The 22,042-nt window shown below is 40.4% G+C and overlaps 1 protein-coding gene across 1 annotated transcript in view; it reads right to left on the bottom strand.

The window, feature by feature from the left end:
* The window catches only part of LOC113031917 (furin-like protease kpc-1), a 211,816-nt gene that overhangs the window by 145,147 nt on the left and 44,627 nt on the right, over positions 1-22,042 (bottom strand). The window contains exon 5 of the mRNA XM_080308280.1: positions 19,749-19,851. Within this exon, the coding sequence (XP_080164406.1) occupies positions 19,749-19,851 (103 nt within the window). The remainder of the gene's footprint in view (positions 1-19,748; positions 19,852-22,042) is intronic.

The raw sequence follows: 22,042 nt of genomic DNA on the forward strand, positions 1-22,042 counted from the left end.
GTATCACTTACACGATCGCTGGGCTGACCTTAAAATCAAGCTGGTGTGACGACATAATACATAATGTTGCATCATCTAAGATTAACAACCTGTGATTAACTAAAAGCTCAGAAACTAAATTATAAGTGAGTGAACGTAGCTGAAGGTGATACAGTAAACTGTCTTTGTCGCAAGGTCCCACGAAAACCTGCAGCTTCAGAAAAAAAAGACTAATTTCAGCAGAGCAAACAGCTTTGCTGTTGTTATCTTCATAATTAGCAAGCAGGTTAGTTTAAAATGCAAGCAGTGCTGTACAAATATTAGCCACACCTAGCTTTGAGACGGCAGGTAATTTACACAGCAGCCGGCGACAATGGTAATGCTTCAGTCGTTCACACTTTCATACAGTCAAGAGGCAGTGGGATCTAAAATGGGATTAGGTAAAGCCCGTGCAGCACTGGCTAAGGTAATCAGATTTTTAGGGGCAAAACAAACAGGCATGTGATGGCTATGAAAAAAAAAAGACTTTGGCTATAGCTAAAGCGGCATAGCGTGTCTATTAGTTGGAAGGTTGGCGGTTCGATCCCTGGCTTCTCCAGTCTCCATGTGTCCATGGACAAGATACTAACCCTGAGTTGCTCCTGAGTGTGAATATTAGACAGATGCACTTACACATAGAAAAAAGTGCTGTGTGAATGAGACATGCTGTATAAAGTGCTTTGAGTGCTCAAGCCGAGTAGAAAGGCGCTACATAAGACCACATTTACCCACAGCCTTAAGTTTGAATGTGAGCACACGCGTAAGAGATCATTCAGAAACCGTATAAATTTTATAGTTACATTATTTTTGTTTCCATTTCTTGATAATAAGAGAAAAAAGCAGGGTTATACGTAATGTGGCACAGAGTACCTGTGCTGGGATCTAACAGCAGAATAAAGAGAATGTGGCTCCTGTTCAGTATTTCTACTGGTTTTCTTGCTTTATTATTCATCTTATAAAATCTTTTGGCTTTTATGATTCTCACCTACATGCACATATGTACTAGACTCTACTGGAGGCTGCTCTCAGTAGTGCGTTTAAATCCACATTACTGTTCATTACTGTATGTTACAGTCCCTCAGGGCAATGACTGCAAGAACAGCCACCAGGGGGCTTGTCACAGTATATGCTACACAAACTCTCAGAGTATATACTAATGAAATCCAAGCATGCAAACAAATCTGACAATAATGAAAACATGAAAATAACATCTTTGGCACTGAGTCGAAACTCTCTCTTCCTCTGTGCATCTCAGGAGCAAACATATTAGAACAATTTACCTCCTACATGCAGCAGAGTGCAGACTATATTTAAACAAGGCACTCTATGAGAAATGTGGATGCTTTAACGTTGTTTAGCTTTTGGGAGGAGGAGGGGGGGGAGGGGTGCTGTTTAATGGGACTTGGCTAAGCATGTGTAATTAAGAGCAGGGGTAAGTGGTGAGTTGCACAGTGCATTATCATGTATGTGTGTATGCGTTTTTGTGTGTTAGTCTGTGTGTGCGTATGTTTGTGAGGGATATGGTAGCAGCATCAGGCCATGATGGAGTGCTTTGCGCAGCCAAACACCCATTCAGCAAGCCGTGGGCTCATTAATCCTGCCAAACTCCACTTGTTACATACACGCACAGGAAATCATGAGGCTAGGTAAACAGGGAACTGCTGTGATCCATCACTGCACACCAGGAACACACAGATATAGGTCCACACACACACGCTCACATGTAAAATGATAAGTTTATACCCATACAAACACACGGAGGTCTGCACGCGCGTGACAAATACACAGATGCAAACAAATTTACACACTGAAAGCTTCTAGTATGTGTAGTATATGATGCTGTTTCTCCCAGCAGAATACGGGCCGTGCTTTATGCTGGGATGTGAGAGGTGAAACCAGAAATAACCCCCTGCACCCCCCGTAATGTAACAGAGAAATGGCATCCAGTGCTGGTAAAGGCCTGCACTTGCTATTAGTAGTAAGAAATACTGCCACAAAGCCTGGAAAGAAATCAATAGAGCTTGACCCCAGTTTGACCTCTGGTTGAATGGAGAACTTATGGGACCACAGTGGCCTTGATATTAGCTTATTTGATGTGTTATTTCCCAACAACAACAACAACAACAACTCTTTTCTCTCAATTTCCACTTTCTTTCTTTCTACTCTTTATTTTCTCTATTCGCTTGCCGTTTTGTTTCCATCTCCTAAGTGCTTATGAATAAGCACACACACACACATCCGCATGCATACACATGCCAACCTACACACATCGTATGACAAATGCAGTATAGGGCCAGTTACACAGCCCAGTGGTTAGATGTAATGTTGGAGCAGATCTGTTATATCTATACGCTTCCCTGGCTCCAGCATTTACTGAAGCCATCAGCGAAACAACATTCCATATATCTTTGACAGAGAGGGGAACAATAGTATTTACACCAATTTAGCCCTGGGAGGGGGAGATTTCCAGTTAATGGGCAACTTTCCCCCCCCCCCCCTCCGCTTTCTCTTCTTTTAACATTTTCAAAATGGCCACCCTTCAGGAGGACAGATGAGACATGCACTAAGGCTGCGACTCACATGCTAATAAACTCCATTAGAAAACATGTAAATAATAAAAAAAAAAAACACACACACACACATCAGCAACAAAATAAAATGCTTCACAAAATAATCTGGTGCCTGTAACACTGCACTCCATAACAGGTAATTGCGCTATAAGCTGGTAAATAAGATACAAAATACACCTCTTAATAAAGATGACTAGCAAACGCACAGGCAGGAGAAGTGAAAAGCATAATTTCATGCTTTTTATGAATAAATATTTTACTAGTATTGTTTTCTCTCTTCTTTTGCTATGAGTTGTGTCCATGTCAGCATGCAAGCTTCAATCTACTCATAGTGTTTACCCAGCATGGTCTTGCTGCGTTGTGGCAGCCTGGGAATGGCTAGCATGATAAGGTTAAATGTCACCAGTCACCAAGGGGCCAGTGAAGGGTTAGCTGTGGTGCAGGTTCAGGTTTGGGCTAGCAGCAAAAGGTCAGAGAGGTCAGATCAGGTCAAAGAAAGGACAAGCTGTCCACTGGGGTTAGTAAAAGGTGACAAGAAAATTAGGCTGTGCAGTTTTACTTAATGCAGTTTTCAGAAAACACTACAAAAAAAAAAGCCAACAAGAATTTAAAGTAAGAGATTTTTAATATAAGAATTTGTCAGTATTGGGTGTTCTTATTATTCTTTCTTAAAGATGTTTGAGTTGTGTCACAGAACTAATCATAAAATACACTCTATATTTTATCATATAGTCTACTCAAATGTTTTATTCTGCATTAGCAGAATTAACCTGAACTTTTTTTTAACATCATCAGATTTTTTCTCACATCCTTATTTCTTAATATTACTTAAACCTCTCACCTGTCACTTCAAACTACAGTGATGTAAAATGGAAGACAACAAATAGTATAATCCTGTCATTTTTTAAAGTTATTTGGTGGTTTGATGAATAAGATATTGTGGAGCATTTAGTTGCAATATCAAGTGAATTATTGCACACGATGCCCGGTCTGTTAGCTTCCCGATTCCTTTTAATGGTTATATGGTAAGTGGCCTGTATTTGTATAGCGCTTTACTTAGTCCCTAAGGACCCCAAAGCGCTTTACACTACATTCAGTCATTCACACACTGGTGATGGCAAGCTACATTGTAGCCACAGCGGCCCTGGGGCGCACTGACAGAGGCGAGGCTGCCGGACACTGGCGCCACCAGGCCCTCTGACCACCACCAGTAGGCAACGGGTGAAGTGTCTTGCCTAAGGACACAACGACCAAGACTTTCCGAGCCAAGCTCGAACTGGCAACCTTTCCGATTACAAGACGAACTGCCAACTCTTGAGCCACGATATATGAGCTCTCCTTACATGCCCACAGTGACTGCTGGCTAAAATGCTTTCAACATATGAACCAGAAAATTCTTTCAGGTCAAGTAGAATAGAAGAATAGAATAATCCTTTAATTGTCCCACAAGGGGAAATTTGGTTGTATCAGAAGCAAAAAAAAAAAAAAAAGAACATTACAGCAAAAAGTACATTACTGTGTTAGGCTACATCCCCACATACACGGGCATTTTTAAAAATGCAGCTTTTTCTATGTGTTTGGGCCATTCATCCACACATAAAGGGCATTTTGGGTCACTAAAAATGGAGATTTTAAAAAACTCCTGCCAGGGTGGAGATTTTCAAAAACTCAGATTTTGCGTTTAGGTGTGGACGGTGAAAACGGAGATTTAGTGACGCAACCCAGGCACAAAACCTCGTTTACTCTTTCCATCACAGGCTTCTAGACTTCTGATTGGCCAACATTTCTACACAGTTAAGATTTGGCATGTTCCTGACAGCGTTTGACTCCGATCTTGACATTTACATGTGAACTGAAATGTTTTTTCAAAACTGCACATGTGGACAGGATTTTTTTTAAAAAGACGAAAACGGAAAATCTCAGTTTTCAAAAACACCCAAAACACACCTAAAACTGGTTATTAAAAATTGTTTTCTTTTTTCTTTCACGGCATGTTTATCATATGCATTTTATCATTTAGGCATGCAGACATGGTCAAGACAAACTGCAGATGTTCAAACTGAGCATCACAATAGGGAAGAAAGGTGATTTAAGTGACTTTGAATATGGTGTGGTTATTATTGTCAGGTTGGCTGGCCTGAACATTTCAGAAACTGCTGATTTACTGGGATTTTCCACACAGTCAGGTCCAGGATTTACAAAGAAAGGCCCCCAAATAAAGAAGATGTCAGCTGATTCCAGAGGTCAGAGGAGAATGGGAAGACTGCATCAACCTGGCAGGAAGGCAACAGTAACTCCAATAATTCCTAACGTAAAAGACCAGACTGGGCTTCACTTCTGTCAGCGATGAAAAAGGAGCTCACCTGTAAAGTACCTGCTCTGCACACCTATATAAAGTGTATACAGTATATTTCAGTAGCAAGCAGTGTTGGTCAAGTTACTTGAAAAAAGTAATCAGTAATTAATTACTGATTACTCCCCCCAAAAAGTAATCCCGTTACTTTACTGATTACTTATTTTCAAAAGTAATTAATTACTTAGTTACTTAGTTACTTAGTTACTTTTTAAAAACACGATTTACAACCTGAAGAGGTGATAAAGTGATAGATCTTTCAGCCCAATTCTACTTTTTCTACATAATCCATCATACAAAATGTAATCAAATGGAAAAGTCTCTTTTTTTAACTTGTTTTATCAGTTTTAATCTTTTAACTTTATGCATAAAGCAAAACATTTAATTATATGCAACATTCTCTGACTTGAATAAATTAGTTTAACATTTAAACCTATTTTCTACACATTCCAGCACATAAAATAAAATATTTTTTGTGTTTTCACTCACTCTTTCAAACAGATGCAAGTAAAACACAGCAGAAAATAAATAAAGTCAAAGACTCAGCGGTCCTTTTGCTCTATTTTCACCTGTAAAGCAGGAGCAGGGTAGGCGGAGGGTTACCCTGGTGTAGGTGTGCTGCGGTCAGTTGAAGAATCTGCGCGAGTGTCTCTGTGAGTTTCCCATCACGTCGTAGCTACTCGGTGCTTGCTCGGAAGTTTAGGGGTTTTTTTCGCTGTAAAAAGAAGTTTTCTTCCCACGCACGATGGACGCTAATGTTTTTGTCACTTTTTATGGAATCAAACTCAAAGTAAGGTCAGTACTTCCACACTTTAAACGCTGCACGCTCATACTCTCTCCTGTACTCGATATATTATCCATTGTTGATCTGCACACAGCTGCTGTCACCAACGTCGCACTTGCTTACGTCACTGTCATGAGACATTCTCGCAAAAAAAATCACGGTTTTAGTAACGCAGTAACGCAGCGTTCCTACGGGAAAGTAACGGTAATCTAATTACCGATTTTGCAATAGTAATCCCTTACTTTACTCGTTACTTGAAAAAAGTAATCAGATTACAGTAACGCGTTACAAGTAACGCGTTACTGCCCATCTCTGGTAGCAAGTACCCAATAAAATAAATATATCCCTTAGTTTGATCAAAACGAAGCACAGCTGAAAATGACTGAAATATCATTGGTTATGAATGGTGGCCACATTATGTATAAAGCATATGAAATAATTATCTAATTAAAACACTGGATGTAATGTTAAGAGATCACTAATGTCATTACTGTACCAGTCATTCTTATAACTGTGAGGCATTGCATTGTTAAATGAGTTTTTTTAAGTGACTTGAGAGAGCATCAACTGCAGCTGAAAACAGGGATGTTTTCTTTTTCTTCATAAACCTTCACAGCACTTCACAAACTGCCTATATTTCACTGAAGAAATAAAAGAAACAAAATAATGGCCAACAGCCCTCTGTAGACCTTTATCCTCCTCCCATTTTAGCCCCTTTTAAACACAGAAATGACCCACAGAACACTTCGAAGTGCTGTATCAATGCCTGACTGACAGCTCTACCTCCCTCTGGCCAGCCTACACAACACAGACTTACAATGAAGCCAGAGAAACAGAGAACTGTCAATCACAGGAAAGCCATCCATTGGGCAATATATATGATCATCTGCTAGAATCAAGTTCACCAGGGGTGTGGGCAAGTATACATCGACTCACCCACACACACACACACACACACACACACACACACACACACACACACACACACACGGGTACATACTGTAAATAACTGCACACATTACCCCTAAAATATCATAGACAGGTTCATGCACATGAACTAGCATGCGCACATTCACATGCAAAATGCACATAAGCACGCACACATATCCCTTACAGAGTGCAGAAGTCATCAGGGACCTGTAAAGCATTACCCTCTGTGTGACTCGAGCCACTCCAGAAATAGCCTCTGTAATGTATTCTTACCGCCGCCGTCTCTTTTGCACAATAGTGCCCTTAATAACACACTCCATTTCTGTTGGCATAAATAAGGGCTCCATTTCCATCTTATTTCATGCAAATGAGAGCGACGGCGCCCAAACAGGTAGTGGGAGTACTGTGTGAGTGGAGTGTAGAAGTGTGTAGTCGCTGAGTGTAGTGGCATGATTGGGGACGAGCGAATTCAAATGAGCGTTGGAGAGACCCCACGATGTGCCAACGACTCCCACGCCAGCCTGCCAACGGCGTGACAGACAACGTCACTTAGTCACTTATGGGCCCCGCCGCCTGCACATGGTGCCATTACAGGGGCCAACGCAAAAACCAATATTTATCCAGGCAAATGGTTCTCTCTCTAGAGAGAGATTATTGATGCAGACATGAAAGCTGCGCTCCAGTAGTAGGCGCTGGTGCAGCTCGATAACATGTTATGTCATTTGCTGAGTCCGCGGGGTTTTCAGCATTTGAAGAGCAACGATTGCAAGATACAGCAAGCCGCCACGCTGCTTCACACTATTGATTCTATGTGTGATTCTATATATTCTATGTCTATATTCCATGTGCAAAGGTAAAAAGCCATTACAGTTACATTAACGGCTCATTACGACTCAAATGACTAAAAGTTTGAGAAAAATACAACGTTTTAAAAAGGTAAACCTGCCTATATAAACGCTAACATTTGCATATACCTACCACTACACACTTAAAACTGTGGTGAACCTCTAGTGGTGTTAATTTCCAACATCTCCAAACCAATTTTGTTTGGTGTTAAATGATCACACTTCAGATTAAATACTGTTATTGACTATATCCTTAAAATCTGCCAGTCAGTAGCATAATTCAGTAGCTAATAGTTAACTTATACAACACAGTTGTGCAGTGTTTACAGTAAGAAGAACACTTTTTTCTGTCTGCATGTTCTCTATGTGGTGTAGTTTATTCCCACAATCCCGACACATGTAGGTTAGATTGCCAGGCAGGTCAAAATTTCAGGTGGGTATGGCTGTGTGTGAATGTTCCTCTGTCTCTATACATTAGCGCCCTGATTGGTGCAAACTACATCTTGCCTGGGGTCATGTGGCACAGACTAAGGTCAACTGGCAACATGACAGTGATATAGTACAGATAAAGAAGGAATAAAAAGATGGGTATATACAACACACTCATATCCTGCTTAGTCTTTGTCATTATAGTCATTTGTCATAACTAATGAAAATTGGCTTTTTATTTCCCTTTCAAATAAAGTTAGAAGGCCTAGCCATGGAGCAAAACTGAATAGACTAAACTGAATCCTGTGTATTGGAAAAATAAAGCTAAGTCAGAAATGCCAAAATCTGCAATTCCTCAAACTGCCTCTGGAGACTGGCTCATGTTTACAGCTTTATACAAAAATAAATAAACAATAATAATAAATAAGCTGTTGTGATCCAAATAATACGGTCTGCTGTGTGGTGCAGAACCTCTTATTTAAACAAGGCCACTTGTGGCTCCATTTTGTTGACCAAAATGTAAATCTTGAGGCTTCAAAATGTAGTGCACAACCAGTGGGTAACATCACAGTGGCTGCATCCATCTTTTATATACAGTCTATGGTTAAGACAATTTTATTTGTCAGCTGCTGCAGGTGCATAGTGCAGTGGGAACAGTTTAGAATTTCAAATTGCACAAATGTGCAATTTGTGCAATTTAAATTTGAATTTCACCTTACGTCAAACTTATGACCAATATTTGTTCTAAAAACAGGGAGTTTTGTTCATGAATAAGGGGGTAAAATCTTAGGGTGAACAAAACTGATCGCTGCCTTACTTGCTTGGACACTGCACCACATATACACTACAGTGGATGACCTAAGATACTGCAACCAAAATCATGTTTTTTCTTCTCTAGTGCCAGCAGCAATGCCAGCGGCAGCAGCTGGTTATTGATGATGCTGATTATTTGTGATAATTCACTCAAACTCCCTTGTGAGTCCAGTTAAAGTCATCCACCGATATTTGCTGCCAATCAGATCGACTCAAGGTTATTTCACAACCCAAAAACTTATGTGACTGTGTGACACATTTGTGATCTCAGAAAATCAAACCAAAACCTTATTTCGTTTTTTTAAGAAGTACAAAAAACAGCCCAAAATGCCAGCGGCATTGCCTATAGCAACAACTGATTCCTAAAGAAGGCTGTGTTGCATCGACTTTTGTTACGTCATACTAAGCTACAGAAGGACTTTGTGGAGGACATACTGATGTGAAGTGCTGTAAACCTTAAATTTCCCATTTTCTAATAGAGTTTCTCTGCATCTTTCTGGCCTTTACTTTCCTGCTTCCCAGTAATAACTCATCAGTCGAGCAGTGTAGGCGGCTTTCTGACAGCTTTTTCCTTGGGCTTTATTTTCGCTGATGAAGTTTGAGTTTCTCTACTTTTTCTATCACAGTCTCTGGAGTTTTAAACACAACCACATTAGAAGACATGCAGACATCACTTCCTGTGCAAAAGAAACACCCATCATCAGATGATTGGTCTCAGTCATTAGAATGTCATATCACCTTAGTGAAATAAGAGAATCAACTGTAAGTGTATATTCTGCTTCATACTTTGTGGAACCAAAGGTGATCGTGATTACATAACCTGTTTTGGAAACTCAGTCCAAAGAAGCAGTTGGTAAAATCAGAGGGCGCAGAAGGTGGAGCTGGAGAGGAGAAAAGGTTTACAAGAGTCGCTGGTGGCCGGATAAAACAGTTCCACACTCGCTTCAAGGAAAGGTTAATGTCTCTTTCTCAATTTCTTCATCGCTCCCTCCCTTGCTTTCCCAGCTGAGGTCTGTGTGACTTACAGCAGGTCCAGACTGCATTAGATTAAATCATAAATTACTCACCCACCCCCCATATCTACATCCCCCCCACCCCACTCCCTATCTCACTCTTTCCCCTTTCCATCCTCTCCCTATCTCAATCTCACTCTCCCTTTATTCTCCTATATTCCATTCCCCATGTATTTCGCCTGCTCCCCCACTATTATTTCTCCCCAGCTCTAATCATTATTTTCTTTTCTTCACCCCTTTCATTTCTCTCACACTCCCTGTACTCTACAATACAAATGCTGTTCTGTTAGAAGGCTGCTACGCTGACTTTTGGACAGTAAGGCATGTGAGTGAATGTTTGCTAGAACCCCTTCTGCAGATTGGTATTTGCTCCCTTTGATCATCTATATTTTATCAAATATCTGATGAGTTTAATTTAATATAACTGGTCGCATCTCCAGTTAAATCTGCTCTCAAACCATATAGAAGCAATATCAACTGGTAGTCATATACTGTGGATATGGCAGCTGGCCGTGGTGTGCTTTATATGTGTTCACAGAGACAGCTAACAAAACAGACTAGGCTATTCTATTCATTTCTTCCTTCTCATCTGTGGTGTTCATGCACGCAGAGAATAACATTGCGTTCTGGTGCCCTTACTTCACCATCTAGGCAGTGCGAGAGAATGGCACAAACTGCATTTCGCACAGTAAAACAAATGTGCAACAATCACTCATTCAATATGTAAGAAGGAGAGGACAGGTGAGGAAGATGAGCAGTTGTTTTGAAAGGTAAGAACTGCTCAGGAAGGGGCATTTGATTACCTGGAAAGTTGTCACTTTATTAGTTACATCTTGGACCTCTTTTTTTCCCTTCAGAACTTCCTTAAATCTTACAGATCTAAGCACCTATCAGAGAGAGGTCTGCACTCACATAATAGTGCCACGCACTTGCTACAGATTTGCCGTCTGCACACTCAAGATGTGACTCTCCCGTTTCTAGCACTTCCTATAGAGGCTGTACTGGACTGAGATCTGGTGACTGTGGAGGCCGTTTGAGTACAGTGAACTCACTGCCATGTTCAAAGATAAACTTTAACGTGATTTGAGCTCTTTGATATGGCCCTTCATCCTGCTGAAAGCAGCCATCAGAAGGTGGTTACACTGTGGTCACAAAGGAATAGAAACAGTCAGCAACAAAAGAAATTCAGGTAGGCTCTAGTTTTTAAACAATGCTCAGGTGGTGCTAACAGACCAAATGTGTGTCAAGAAAATATCCCCCCAACATCAGGTTCTCAAGTTCACCATATTCTTACAATACCATTCAAGCAGAAATAGAGATACATCATGCCAGGCAATGTTTTTCCAATCTTTTATTGTCCAGTTTTAGTGAGCCATGTGAACTGTAGCCTCGGTTTCCTATTCTGAGGGGACAGGAGTGTTACCTGGTGTGATCTTCAGCTTCTGTAACCCATCTGCTTCAAGGTTCAAGATCCTGCTTGTTCAGAGATGTTATTCCATGCAATACGGATGCAACAAGTGGTTATTTGAGTTACTGTTGCCTTCCTATCAGCTCAAAGCAGTCTGGCTATTCTCCTCTTAAGTACTCAACAAGGCATTTTCACCCAGAGAACTGCTGCTCACTGGATAGTTTCTCTTTTTGGACCATTCTCTGTAAACCCTAGACATGGTTTTGTGGGAAAATCTCAGCAGTTTCACGAGTTTCTGAAATAAAGCCCCGGCATCAACAACCATGTCGATGAAAAGTCACTTAAATCACCTTCATTCTTCATTCGGATTCTCAGTTTGAACTTCAGCAGTTTGTCTCTACCTTGTCTGCAGGCCTAAATGCACTGCTTGCTGCCATGTCATTGGCTGATTAGATATTTTGGTCAACTAACAGGGTTTACCTAATAAAGTCTCTTGTCGTTGTATTTGAATTGGTGCACGGTAGACTGTGGCATCCATCGTTTCAGATTATTACAAAGAAAGGTATCGTGAATTTTACCTTAAGCTGGTGATGTTCTTTAGCACTTGTCAAATTCTGACGAGTAAACCTCAGAGCCAGTAGCCAGGTCGTCAAAGAAAGCAAATCTACTGAACTCATAGCATGGGTTAATTTAGCTGATATTTTAAAACTTTGTCCCAGCTGCATGGCCACCTACATCTAAGGTTTCCCCCACCTGCTAAATCCCACTTTAACCCCTCATAATTACTATATCATCACATGCATACTCATCAGTGGAATCACAACTATCTCATATCTATCGTCTGAAATACCACCTGATACATCAACTATAATAGCTGAATTATACTAAAACTGTAGTTTATTTTTTTACTTTTACTTAGTGTTCTTATTTTTTTTTTACAAATAAAATGTTTTAGTTTCAGGTTTCTTCCTTATTTCCTTTGTAGTGCACACAATAACATTACATCGAGTTATGATGACTGAGACCTCTGTAAAGGTCTACACATTGTCTGATATTGTTTATGAACTTAGAGAAATAGACGCATGTTAGGGGCTTAACAGAACTTTTGTGGGATAAGAACATGGTTAAAGGGAAAAAAAAGAAAACAGAACTGCCCCTCCATTCAACCCCCACACATCTTGCGCTGCTGCTCCGCTGGAGAAAAAGAGGAATAAAATAGAGTGACCCTGCCACTAGCAGTTCTCTTTTCCCCCCACTGCTCTCTTCTTCCTCCCCCTTGCCGTGTGAAATCAAATTTCCATGTGGCTCCCGTATCTGTTGCACAGCGAGGTGATTTATCAGGGATGCAAAGAGCATGCAGAAACAATCTTTATTACATCCATTTCCTGCTTGTCAGCCGGGATCATGTTGGCTGTTCATTAAAGGCGCGGCGCAGGTGAGGAGAATGCATCCCGATGCCTTGATAGATTGTCTGCTCCCCTGTGGTGACAGCAGCTGGATGGATTGAACAGTGGGGGGCGAGCGGGGAGGAAAAAAAGAGCTGACTCTGTCGCTCCCCCTGTCAGACACACTTTTACATGGCCGGCCAGTGTCATTTCTACCAAACTGCCCTACAGACACACATGCACAAACAGGCTTATGACACTCTCTGGAGTTAAGCCAGGAGTGTGCCTTAATGCATGAGTGCATGACCACAAGCATACAAGTATTTATGGACAGTGATGCAAAGACACTGAGACACAAATTGTAAAATTGAAGTTTTCCTTATTATAGAGCACAATCTTTGGCCCTCTGTGTTGAAAACATGGGCTGAAGAACAGCTCATCAGGGAGACGTTTACCCTAAAGAAAAAAAAAACAACCTGTAAAAAGACAGTTAATTATACCTTTCAACAGCGTAGTCACAGCTGTTCAAAGCTTAATATATATTAATATATATTAATTTTAAAATAAATATGCTCGCACAGGTAGTTCTGTGTTGCTTGGCAACTGCTTTGTTTAAATACTTTGAGGACTTTGTTGCTTAGTGTTAAGATAATTATCTTGTACACGGCACTGGGTGCATCTGTAATAGCTGGCACACAGTGAATAGGGCAATTATGTTAGGTTCATTTACACTGTAACAAATACATGCAAATACTAAGAAATATGTTGGAAATATGGCAAAAGTACAAACTTGATATGTGATGAATTTACCACATACAGACCTGTTGATCACCAAGTATTATCAATCTCATGTAAAAAGAATACTCGTATAATATTTGTTTAACAGAACCTGTTAAGTCTGGCAGCTAGGAACGGCCCAGTGATGGACTTGGTGGGGTGATGGTGGTTAGGAGGAGAGCTTAACATAGCACTTTTGTAACACACTATCCTACTGCTATAACACATACTGTACAGCACAGGCTTATACTGACAGCAGCGCTCTGAGATATAGTTAACTTTGATCATATTTATTGTAACATTTGTGGCTTTATAGTAGCTAAGTAACTAAAGATAACAATGTTAGCTCATAGCATTAAACTGGATGTTTTTGACTTTTACTATTAAGTCTTTATAGTTCTGAATATTCCTTTTTACATGTATAAAGGTGTCTAAGGAAAGGTTTTAAGGCCCACCAAAACTATGGCAAAAGCCCTATTTATATTTTAGATTATGAAAAATGGTCTACAGCACACAAAATTCAAAGCATATTCAATTGCACAGTTCAGTGACCTACTGTATGTCAGTAGATTGCAGATTGCAGTCAACTGAATTCTGCTTTGTTACCTTTCCCGATCCAAGCACGTGATCTTCGCTACATTGGCCACTGTAGGCCAAACTTATCCACGCATTTATTACATCCAGATTGGACTACTGTAACTCCCTCTACTCGGGCCTCCAACACTCCTCTCTTTGCCGGCTCCAGTTAATTCAAAATGCAGCTGCGCGTCTTTTAACAGGTACGAGAATTCATGAACACATAACTCCAATTTTAGCCAAATTACATTGGCTCCCTGTTAAATATCGTATAGATTTTAAAATTCTTTTGTTCACTTTTAATATTTTGAATAATTTAGCGCCCAGTTATCTTTCTGATTTACTCCATTCATACAATCCCAACAGAGCACTTAGATCGTCCAACCACAGGCTCCTAGCACAACCTAGGACTCGAATGAAGTCGAGAGGCGACCGGGCCTTTGCATCCGTGGCACCCAGACTCTGGAATAACCTCCCAGTTCATATTCGCACTGCCGAGTCTATCCAGTCTTTTAAATGACGTCTTAAAACGTATTTTTTTACTTTGGCTTTTGATTCTGTCTAGTTGGCTGTTTTAGCTTGTTGCGTTGTTACCTATTGTTTGTTGTCCTCTTTTATTGTTTGTTTTAACTGTCTCATGTTTTTATTGACTGTGAAGCACTGTGGTCAACACTGTTGTTTTAATATGTTCTATATAAATAAATTTTGATTTGATTTGATTTGAAACTACTGTGGCCGCCGCTCATCTGTAGTGAGTGTAGGCTGTTAGTCTGCTGTTTGTAAGGTTAATTGTTGAGGATATCCCAAACTTTTCTATCAGTTAGCTGCTGTTTTTGCTGCTGTTAGCTGCTGTTAGCCACATTTAGTGAAAGTTTTTTTGAAGTCTCCAGCCACATAAATAAAAACTGATTATGTGGAACAGCGATGTCCATTTCTACTACTATAGTCAAAAACTAACATCCAGTCCTTTAAGTGACCTCAAAAAGTACTTGTTGTACCTTTGAGTAATATATAACATGAACAGACAGCAATTCAATAGTACTCACACTGTGTGACTTTACAATGTCAATCAGACACAAAACACAGCCCTGCCTCTTAGAATGGCTACGTAAGCCTTCATAATCAGCCATAAAATCTTTTATCACACCTCCTACATCACCTGATAAATACATACAGAATGACAACATAATTAAAGCTCTGCATCTATATGAAGCTTGCATTAACTCCTCGGGGTACAATTTTTTGCGGTGGAACTATAAATTTCTACCTTTATCTTACAGCAGTTTCTTCTGAAAACATGAAAAAGAAGAAGAAATCACACAACGTCTCCATCCGCTCCAGAGGGCAGTTATGCTCAAATTAATGTTTACAGAAGAAGAAAGTATACTCAAAAGGTTTTCTTTTCTTTCTATGCTCTTCACACATCAATGTGGCAAGAAACAGTCCTATATTCAGTCTTCTTTTTCTAAATTCTCGTTGTTTTCTTTCTTCCCCCATTCATTCATTGCTCTATCTCCATCTCCTAGTCTAACTTGTGTCCTGTGTCTCCTTGTGTACCAATGACATGTAATGACAATGGCGTAAGCACCGATCGATAGGAGTCTGCTTTTGGACTCCTTGGCCACGGGGGACAGAGGCCAGCGTTGATAGCTGGGTGACAGGGACATTGTAGTAGAGTGGCGGGACAAGGTGGGTGGGGGGTGGATGTAATTTCTCTGATGAATCTTCATCCTTATCCCACTCACCGGTCATAATGCGTTGATGACAGGCTAATGAGCGCTGCTTATGTTGAAGTGCACACTCTGTGACAGCTGTCTTTTATTCCTGCTATAAAAGTGTCCAAGAGCCTCATTTCTCAAACTATAAAGCCCTGTTTATGTGAACTTTGAGGACATGTCCATACAAACCAGATAGCTAGTGTTTACCAGAGATGTATACTTACACCTTTAGTCTATAAAAAAGGAAAAATATCCCACCTATTTTACACTGTTGTGCATGTACAACCTGTATGTTTATGTACATATGGTCAACTCATCCATCTGAAGTTTCCAGTAGCTTTAATGTAGAGTACTGTTGTAGACACATGTAGTAAGGAAGTGATAAACATGAACAACATGGCAAACAACGGGTCTAAAATGTTGATCTCTGTAGAATGAAAAGTTGTCTCATGCTGATGTTAAACTGCTCACAGTATGGTAGTTTGATAGTTGTTTTTTTAAGATCCGTTGTATAATATCAAAACTTTCAAAACAGTTTTGGGTTTTTTTGTATTAAAACCAGAGAAAACAAACTGTTTTATCCAATCTCTTCAGAACTTGTTTGGGGACAAAAATAACTACATTAAATGTTGATGAGAAAATGACTCTTCTTCTCATATGATTTATTAGGTTGGGAAATATTTTTCTAATGAGTTTATGATATTGATTGCTATTTTCAACTCTTCTTCAATAAAGCATCATATTCCTGCTGTGAATGGTGGTCTCATTTAGAGTCAAATAAGCATTAAGTCATAGTAGGATTTAGAATTTGACTACCTTTTGATTGGCATATCACTACTGCATGGTATCCAGCACTACTGTACCTAAAGTAACTGGGATTGGTGTTAAACATGTGGCACAGTTTTCCAACAAAATTTTCCCAGAGCAAGTGATTTTCAACATAGCATTTCTAAAAATATTAGTTTTCTTTAGAAAGCATGAATTCTTTCTATTTGCACGAAAGAACAGAATTATTTCAGCAAAAAAACAAATAAAAAAAAACAACTACCACAGTCAGTGTTATTAGCCCCTCGAGAAACGGACCTTTTTGTTGAGCTCTGACACAAACCACTGCTGTGCAATGATGTTCTTTTACTCTGTTATACTCAAAGCTTGTGAAATCAAGTTAAAACTGAGGGATATCTTCCAATTTATACACAGAATAAAAATGCTGAAAACAGAAGACATTCGTTTAGAGGAAAAGAATTGTTGATGCTCACAAAGCAGGAGATGGATATACAAAGTTATCACAGCATTTCCAAGTTTCAAGAACTGGAGTGAGATGTATCATCAAGAAATTCAGAAAAAGCCACACAGTACGGAAGCAAAATACTTCAAAGACTCTGTAAAGCAAACTAGTGAGAGATGTGTCTAAAGACCCCAGAACAACAGCCAAGACTGAAGTACGCTAAGGGCAACCTGGAGAAGGATTATGCTTACTGGAAGTGCGTCCTTTGGTCGGATGAGACAAAACTAGTGCTCTTTGGACACAAACCAGACATGTTGCTTTTATTTGGAGAAAGAAGGAAGAGACACACAACTCAAAGAACATTGTTCACAGTGAAACATGGTGGTGGGTGTATTATGCTGTAGGGATGCTCCTGGAACTGGGAATCTCATCAGGGTGGAAGGAACCACCAACAAGGATGCATGAAGATTTGAAAAGAAAACTGAGTCTGGATGGTCGCTTTGTCTTCCAACATGACAGATGTTTGAAGACTTAACATATGTCACTTCTGGTAAAGAACTACCTCCAGAGGACCAAGTGAAAATTATTGACTGACCTCCTCAAACCCCTGACTTGAATCCCAATGAAAATCTGTTAGTTGAACTGAAGATCAAAGTTTATGACAGAAGACCATTCAAATCTGAAAGAAGGGTTTTCAAAGAAAAATAAACTTAGGATGTTTGGAAAGGTGTGTAAAGAATTCCTTGCTCTGTCTAACAGCACTTGGGAAATATACATATATATATATATTTTTTTAAGTTTCATAGGGGGAGCTAATAGTTCTCTCCTCATCTGTAAGTAGTATTTGATTCAAGGCTGTTTAACTAATTCCACCATGAATAACGGATGCTTCTTGCTAACCACGTGAGGCAGTGTAAGCATTAGCTGATGAGCACAACCTCTCTTCTCAGCATCAGTTAAGTACTTTGAAATTAATAATAGGTAAATGTTACATAGGTTCACAATCCTGCATTGTACAATACAGTCACAACCTTGTAGGTCACTTTGCATCTTCACAGATTCAATGTGTTGCACTCAAAGGTGTGCATACACAAAGTTGAGAAATAAGGGTCTTTATTATTTTATAGCTTTTCAACGATCACCCACTGTTCATGAAGCTATAAAAGCAAGTTGATGAAACTATAACTAATGCTGCCATGCACAGAGAACAGTAAAGGGTATAGTCCATGCAAACAAAGGGAAGCATATGAATGAAGGTGGCACTATGAATGTGATTCAACAGTTTTAGAAAACAAGTCTCAGATTGCCAATTACATCTAAAACAGAAGGACTGAACTGAAGGATGGCTATGGAGGAGGAGCACAGTGGAGGAGGGGGTGGTAGGGTGCTTTCACTCAAAGAAAATAATTTATTTCATTGTGATATTAAAATCAATGACATCGATTGAAAGGTGGCTAAAGGTGAGCGTGTACATGATCCTTTAGCTGTGAGAGGCAAAATGTCCAAAAGGGAGGGAAAGAAAGAGAGATGAGGAAAAGGAGGAGTAGAAGAAGAAGAAGAAAAAAAGGTGGCCAAAGGAAAAAGTCACCTCCTAGTTAACAAAGAGGGGAAAGGGAAGAGGAAAAGAGGAAAAAAGAAAGAAGGAAGAGAGAGAGAGGGTGGGAGGGAGAAAGGAAAAGGAGCGGGGCTCTTGCCCAGTGGAATCAATACAGAGAGGTGGAGCAGAGTACAATAGCCTCAGAGGAGAGGAGATTCAGTGGTGCAGGTCTAATACTCTCTGTCTCACACACACACACACACACACACACACACACACACACACACACACACACACACACACACACACACACACACACTCGCCCCACTCTGAATCCTTTTTGCTCTTGCTTTCTCTTGACATTTCCCTCTATATCCTTCCTCTATTTAATTTCTTTCTCCTTCTCTCTCGCTTTCTTGCTCATTCTGTAGCCACCCTCCACCTCGTGCCACCCATACCCAAACATACACACACAGACACAGTCTGTATGCAGAAGGATGCAGAAGAGAGAGAAGGCCTTCTATCCAAAGAGGCTAACCACAACACAAGCTTTTTTTCTCCTGAAACCAGACACTGAAGTCAAAAACTGACACTCCTGCATGCATGCATGCATGCATACCAGCGAATCAACACACACAGATATATTGTTTCTTAAAACCCAGTCACTTTCACACACAGAGGGCAGAGTCAGAGGCACTTGAATGCAAAAAAGAAGAAGAAAAAAAAAGGTGAAGACTTCAACACACACATACAAAACAGCACACACAACTACTCCAGCTCTATCAGCACTTGAGACTAGTGAGGCTTCAATTAGTTCTTGATGAATGAGCCCATAAGATGCCGCTCTCTCATTTCCCTTGTTGCCAGATATCCAAGCAATCAGAGAGAAATGAATTCTCATTGTGGCATGACTGAGACGAAGATGACGGTGGTAGGGCGGTGGTAGTGGTGGTAGCGGCTTGGGGGAGGAGGGCACTAACATAAATCATTCACCCTCTCCGCTCAGAGCCAGAGCTGAGCTTTGTCACACCAAACCTGACAAGCTTTTGCCGATTTAACATCTTTTGTTTTTTTGTTTTTTTTAGTGCACACTGCACACATCTTGTCGAAGTATTGCACAGAATTGTTGCATTATGCAAGTTTCTAATTGAAATATATTTTTTCAAAAATGTAAGTTTGTTTCTGGTATAATTGTGTAAAGCAAAGGCAATGCATACTCAACTGAGATAAAAGCGTTAAGAGGGTAAATACTGCAAAAGAAAAAGTGCCTTAGATTTTAGATGTTGACTGCCAGCAAATGCAGATTTTATATATTTTATTTATAACGTGTGTGAACATGTTTGTTGCAGTAAAGTTAGACTCACCATCATCAATGATGCTGACCACGACTCCATGTCCAGTAACGTTGTTCCTCCAAACCGGCATCAAATTCAGGTCAGTCGCATCAGTGTACTCACCCTGTGCAAACTATACACACACAGACACATATATACACAATATTATTAAAATGTTAGCATCACAAAAAAAGTATAATTTCCTTTTTTCTACTTTTTTCCAAGTCTACTTGGTGGCACGCTGATATCCTCACAGAGCCTTGGTCAGTATATTTACTAGCGGACACAGTAAATATACTGTAACAATGGCATAAATCAGATATCAACTGCTTTCTGTTTTTGTTCACTGCAAAAAACAGTCAGTGTGCAACAGGCTCTTAACACTGCAGGTAAAAAAAATAATAGAGACAGTGTTAGATTCTTGTCCACTGCAATCCACTGTGCCGCGGCACATAGGTGTGCCTTGAGAAATGGTCAGGTGTGCCGTGGATGATGATCTGGTTTCACCTGGTTAGTACTCTAAGCGATCGGCGTGAGTAACGTGCAGAACAATTACATTCTCTTCCACTAGAGGGCAGTACAACTACCTGCTCTAATTAAATGGGTTGCCAACTGCCATTAAAAACAGAAGAAGACGAAGAAGAAATTACAGAATAGTCATGCTGTGAGACAATGCAGCACGTAATAGCAACAGATAAATATTTGAAAAGAAAAAGTAGTCAATCTGACCTGGGTCCTGGAGAAAATTCCCACCCAGGTGAAGGCCCTAGCATGAGAAGTGGTCAGAAGAAAGCACAAAAGGTATAATGGGGAGAAACCGAGCCAATTCTACTATACCTGATGTGCAGGGAAAAATTATCAATATGCTTTTTGTGAGTTTTTTGTTTGGTGGTGTGCCGTGTGATTTTTCTAATGTGAAATATGTTCCGTGGCTCCGAAAGGTTGGGAAACACTGGTCCTACTGGATGGATGAATGGTCAAAACTTCACTGTGCATTATTATTATTACTGTACTGTATATGAATATATTACCCTCTGAATTTTTGCTACATGTGCATTAATGGAAATGTTTACTTCAGTCGCTGGGTTATGTTAACTTGTGAGGAAACATGTGCACATCCAGTGATACTTTCAGAAACCATATGTACGTTCAAAGTGCCCATAAGAAGCCCGGGGAGTTCATGGACGAGTCACATAGACAGGTCTTTCATCCTTTCACTTCAAACCACACAATCCACCCACACGCACACAAATCCACACACTGCTGTGCAGAAATCCCACCAACGTGAGGCACGAGAACCATCTTGGCAGCTCCCATGAGTCCTAATGGCCCCACACACTACACAGACACATTCCCTTGATAGCTTTAAGTGAAGCTTCAGTCTTGCATCTTCATGCAAACACATTCTCACAGGAGCACAAACCATAAAGGTAGTGCCAAAAGGTAGCGCGCAAGCTGTCTCACCAAAAATGTCAGCAGCTTCCCAAACATCCCCTGCCCACACACACAAAGCCAATCTGATATTCAAAGTGAGTTTTTCAAGAGGCTTCAACTCGGTTGTTGTTATCATGATGAAGAGAGAGAGGGAGAGAATGAGGGGGAGAAGAACACACAATGGAAAAAATGGTTACGAGGTGGTGGCAGTGGGTGGTGGTAGTTGTGGTAGGCAGGACTTGTTTGTGTGTGTCTGTGTGTTTGTGTGTGTGTGTGTGCTTTCATATGTGTGTGTTTTGGGGGCTGCATCTGGGGAGCAGCAATGCTTTGTTGTTGTTGTGTGAATAAAGCTGATGAATGGAGGCAGCTAGCAGGCTAACGTCCACCATAGCACGAGGACCGGCCCAGGGGAAAACGCACACACAACCAAAGGTACACCAAAATAAACTCACACACACACCTTTGTGAACTTGGATATAAGCCCACAGAGAGGCATTTTGAACACTGATTCACCCCACGCAGTCGTAGAGTGATCACCAACAACATACACACACACACACGCGCAGAATCATGATCATTCTCTGAAGCACTGAAATATACTAATCATGTGTTTCTCTAGTAAATGAACATTCTGGCACACACAAGCACAAATGCACACATGATCAAAGACATATACCCTTGGAGTTTTGGAAAGTTCATGCAACAAGAGAAAACAACAGTGGCACTTTTTCTATGCAGAAGACACACATGTAAACAGAGTGATAACATAACAATCTCTGGCTTCCCTGCCTTTATCGCAGCTGCCCCTCAGTGAAAACATACACACACTCTCTCTCATATAAACACACAGTAGGCACGCTCAAGATGCTGCGTGTATTTCAGAGGCTTTG

The sequence above is a fragment of the Astatotilapia calliptera genome, chromosome 11 (genome assembly GCF_964374335.1).
Source record: "Astatotilapia calliptera chromosome 11, fAstCal68.1, whole genome shotgun sequence".
In the NCBI taxonomy this organism is placed as follows: domain Eukaryota; kingdom Metazoa; phylum Chordata; class Actinopteri; order Cichliformes; family Cichlidae; genus Astatotilapia; species Astatotilapia calliptera.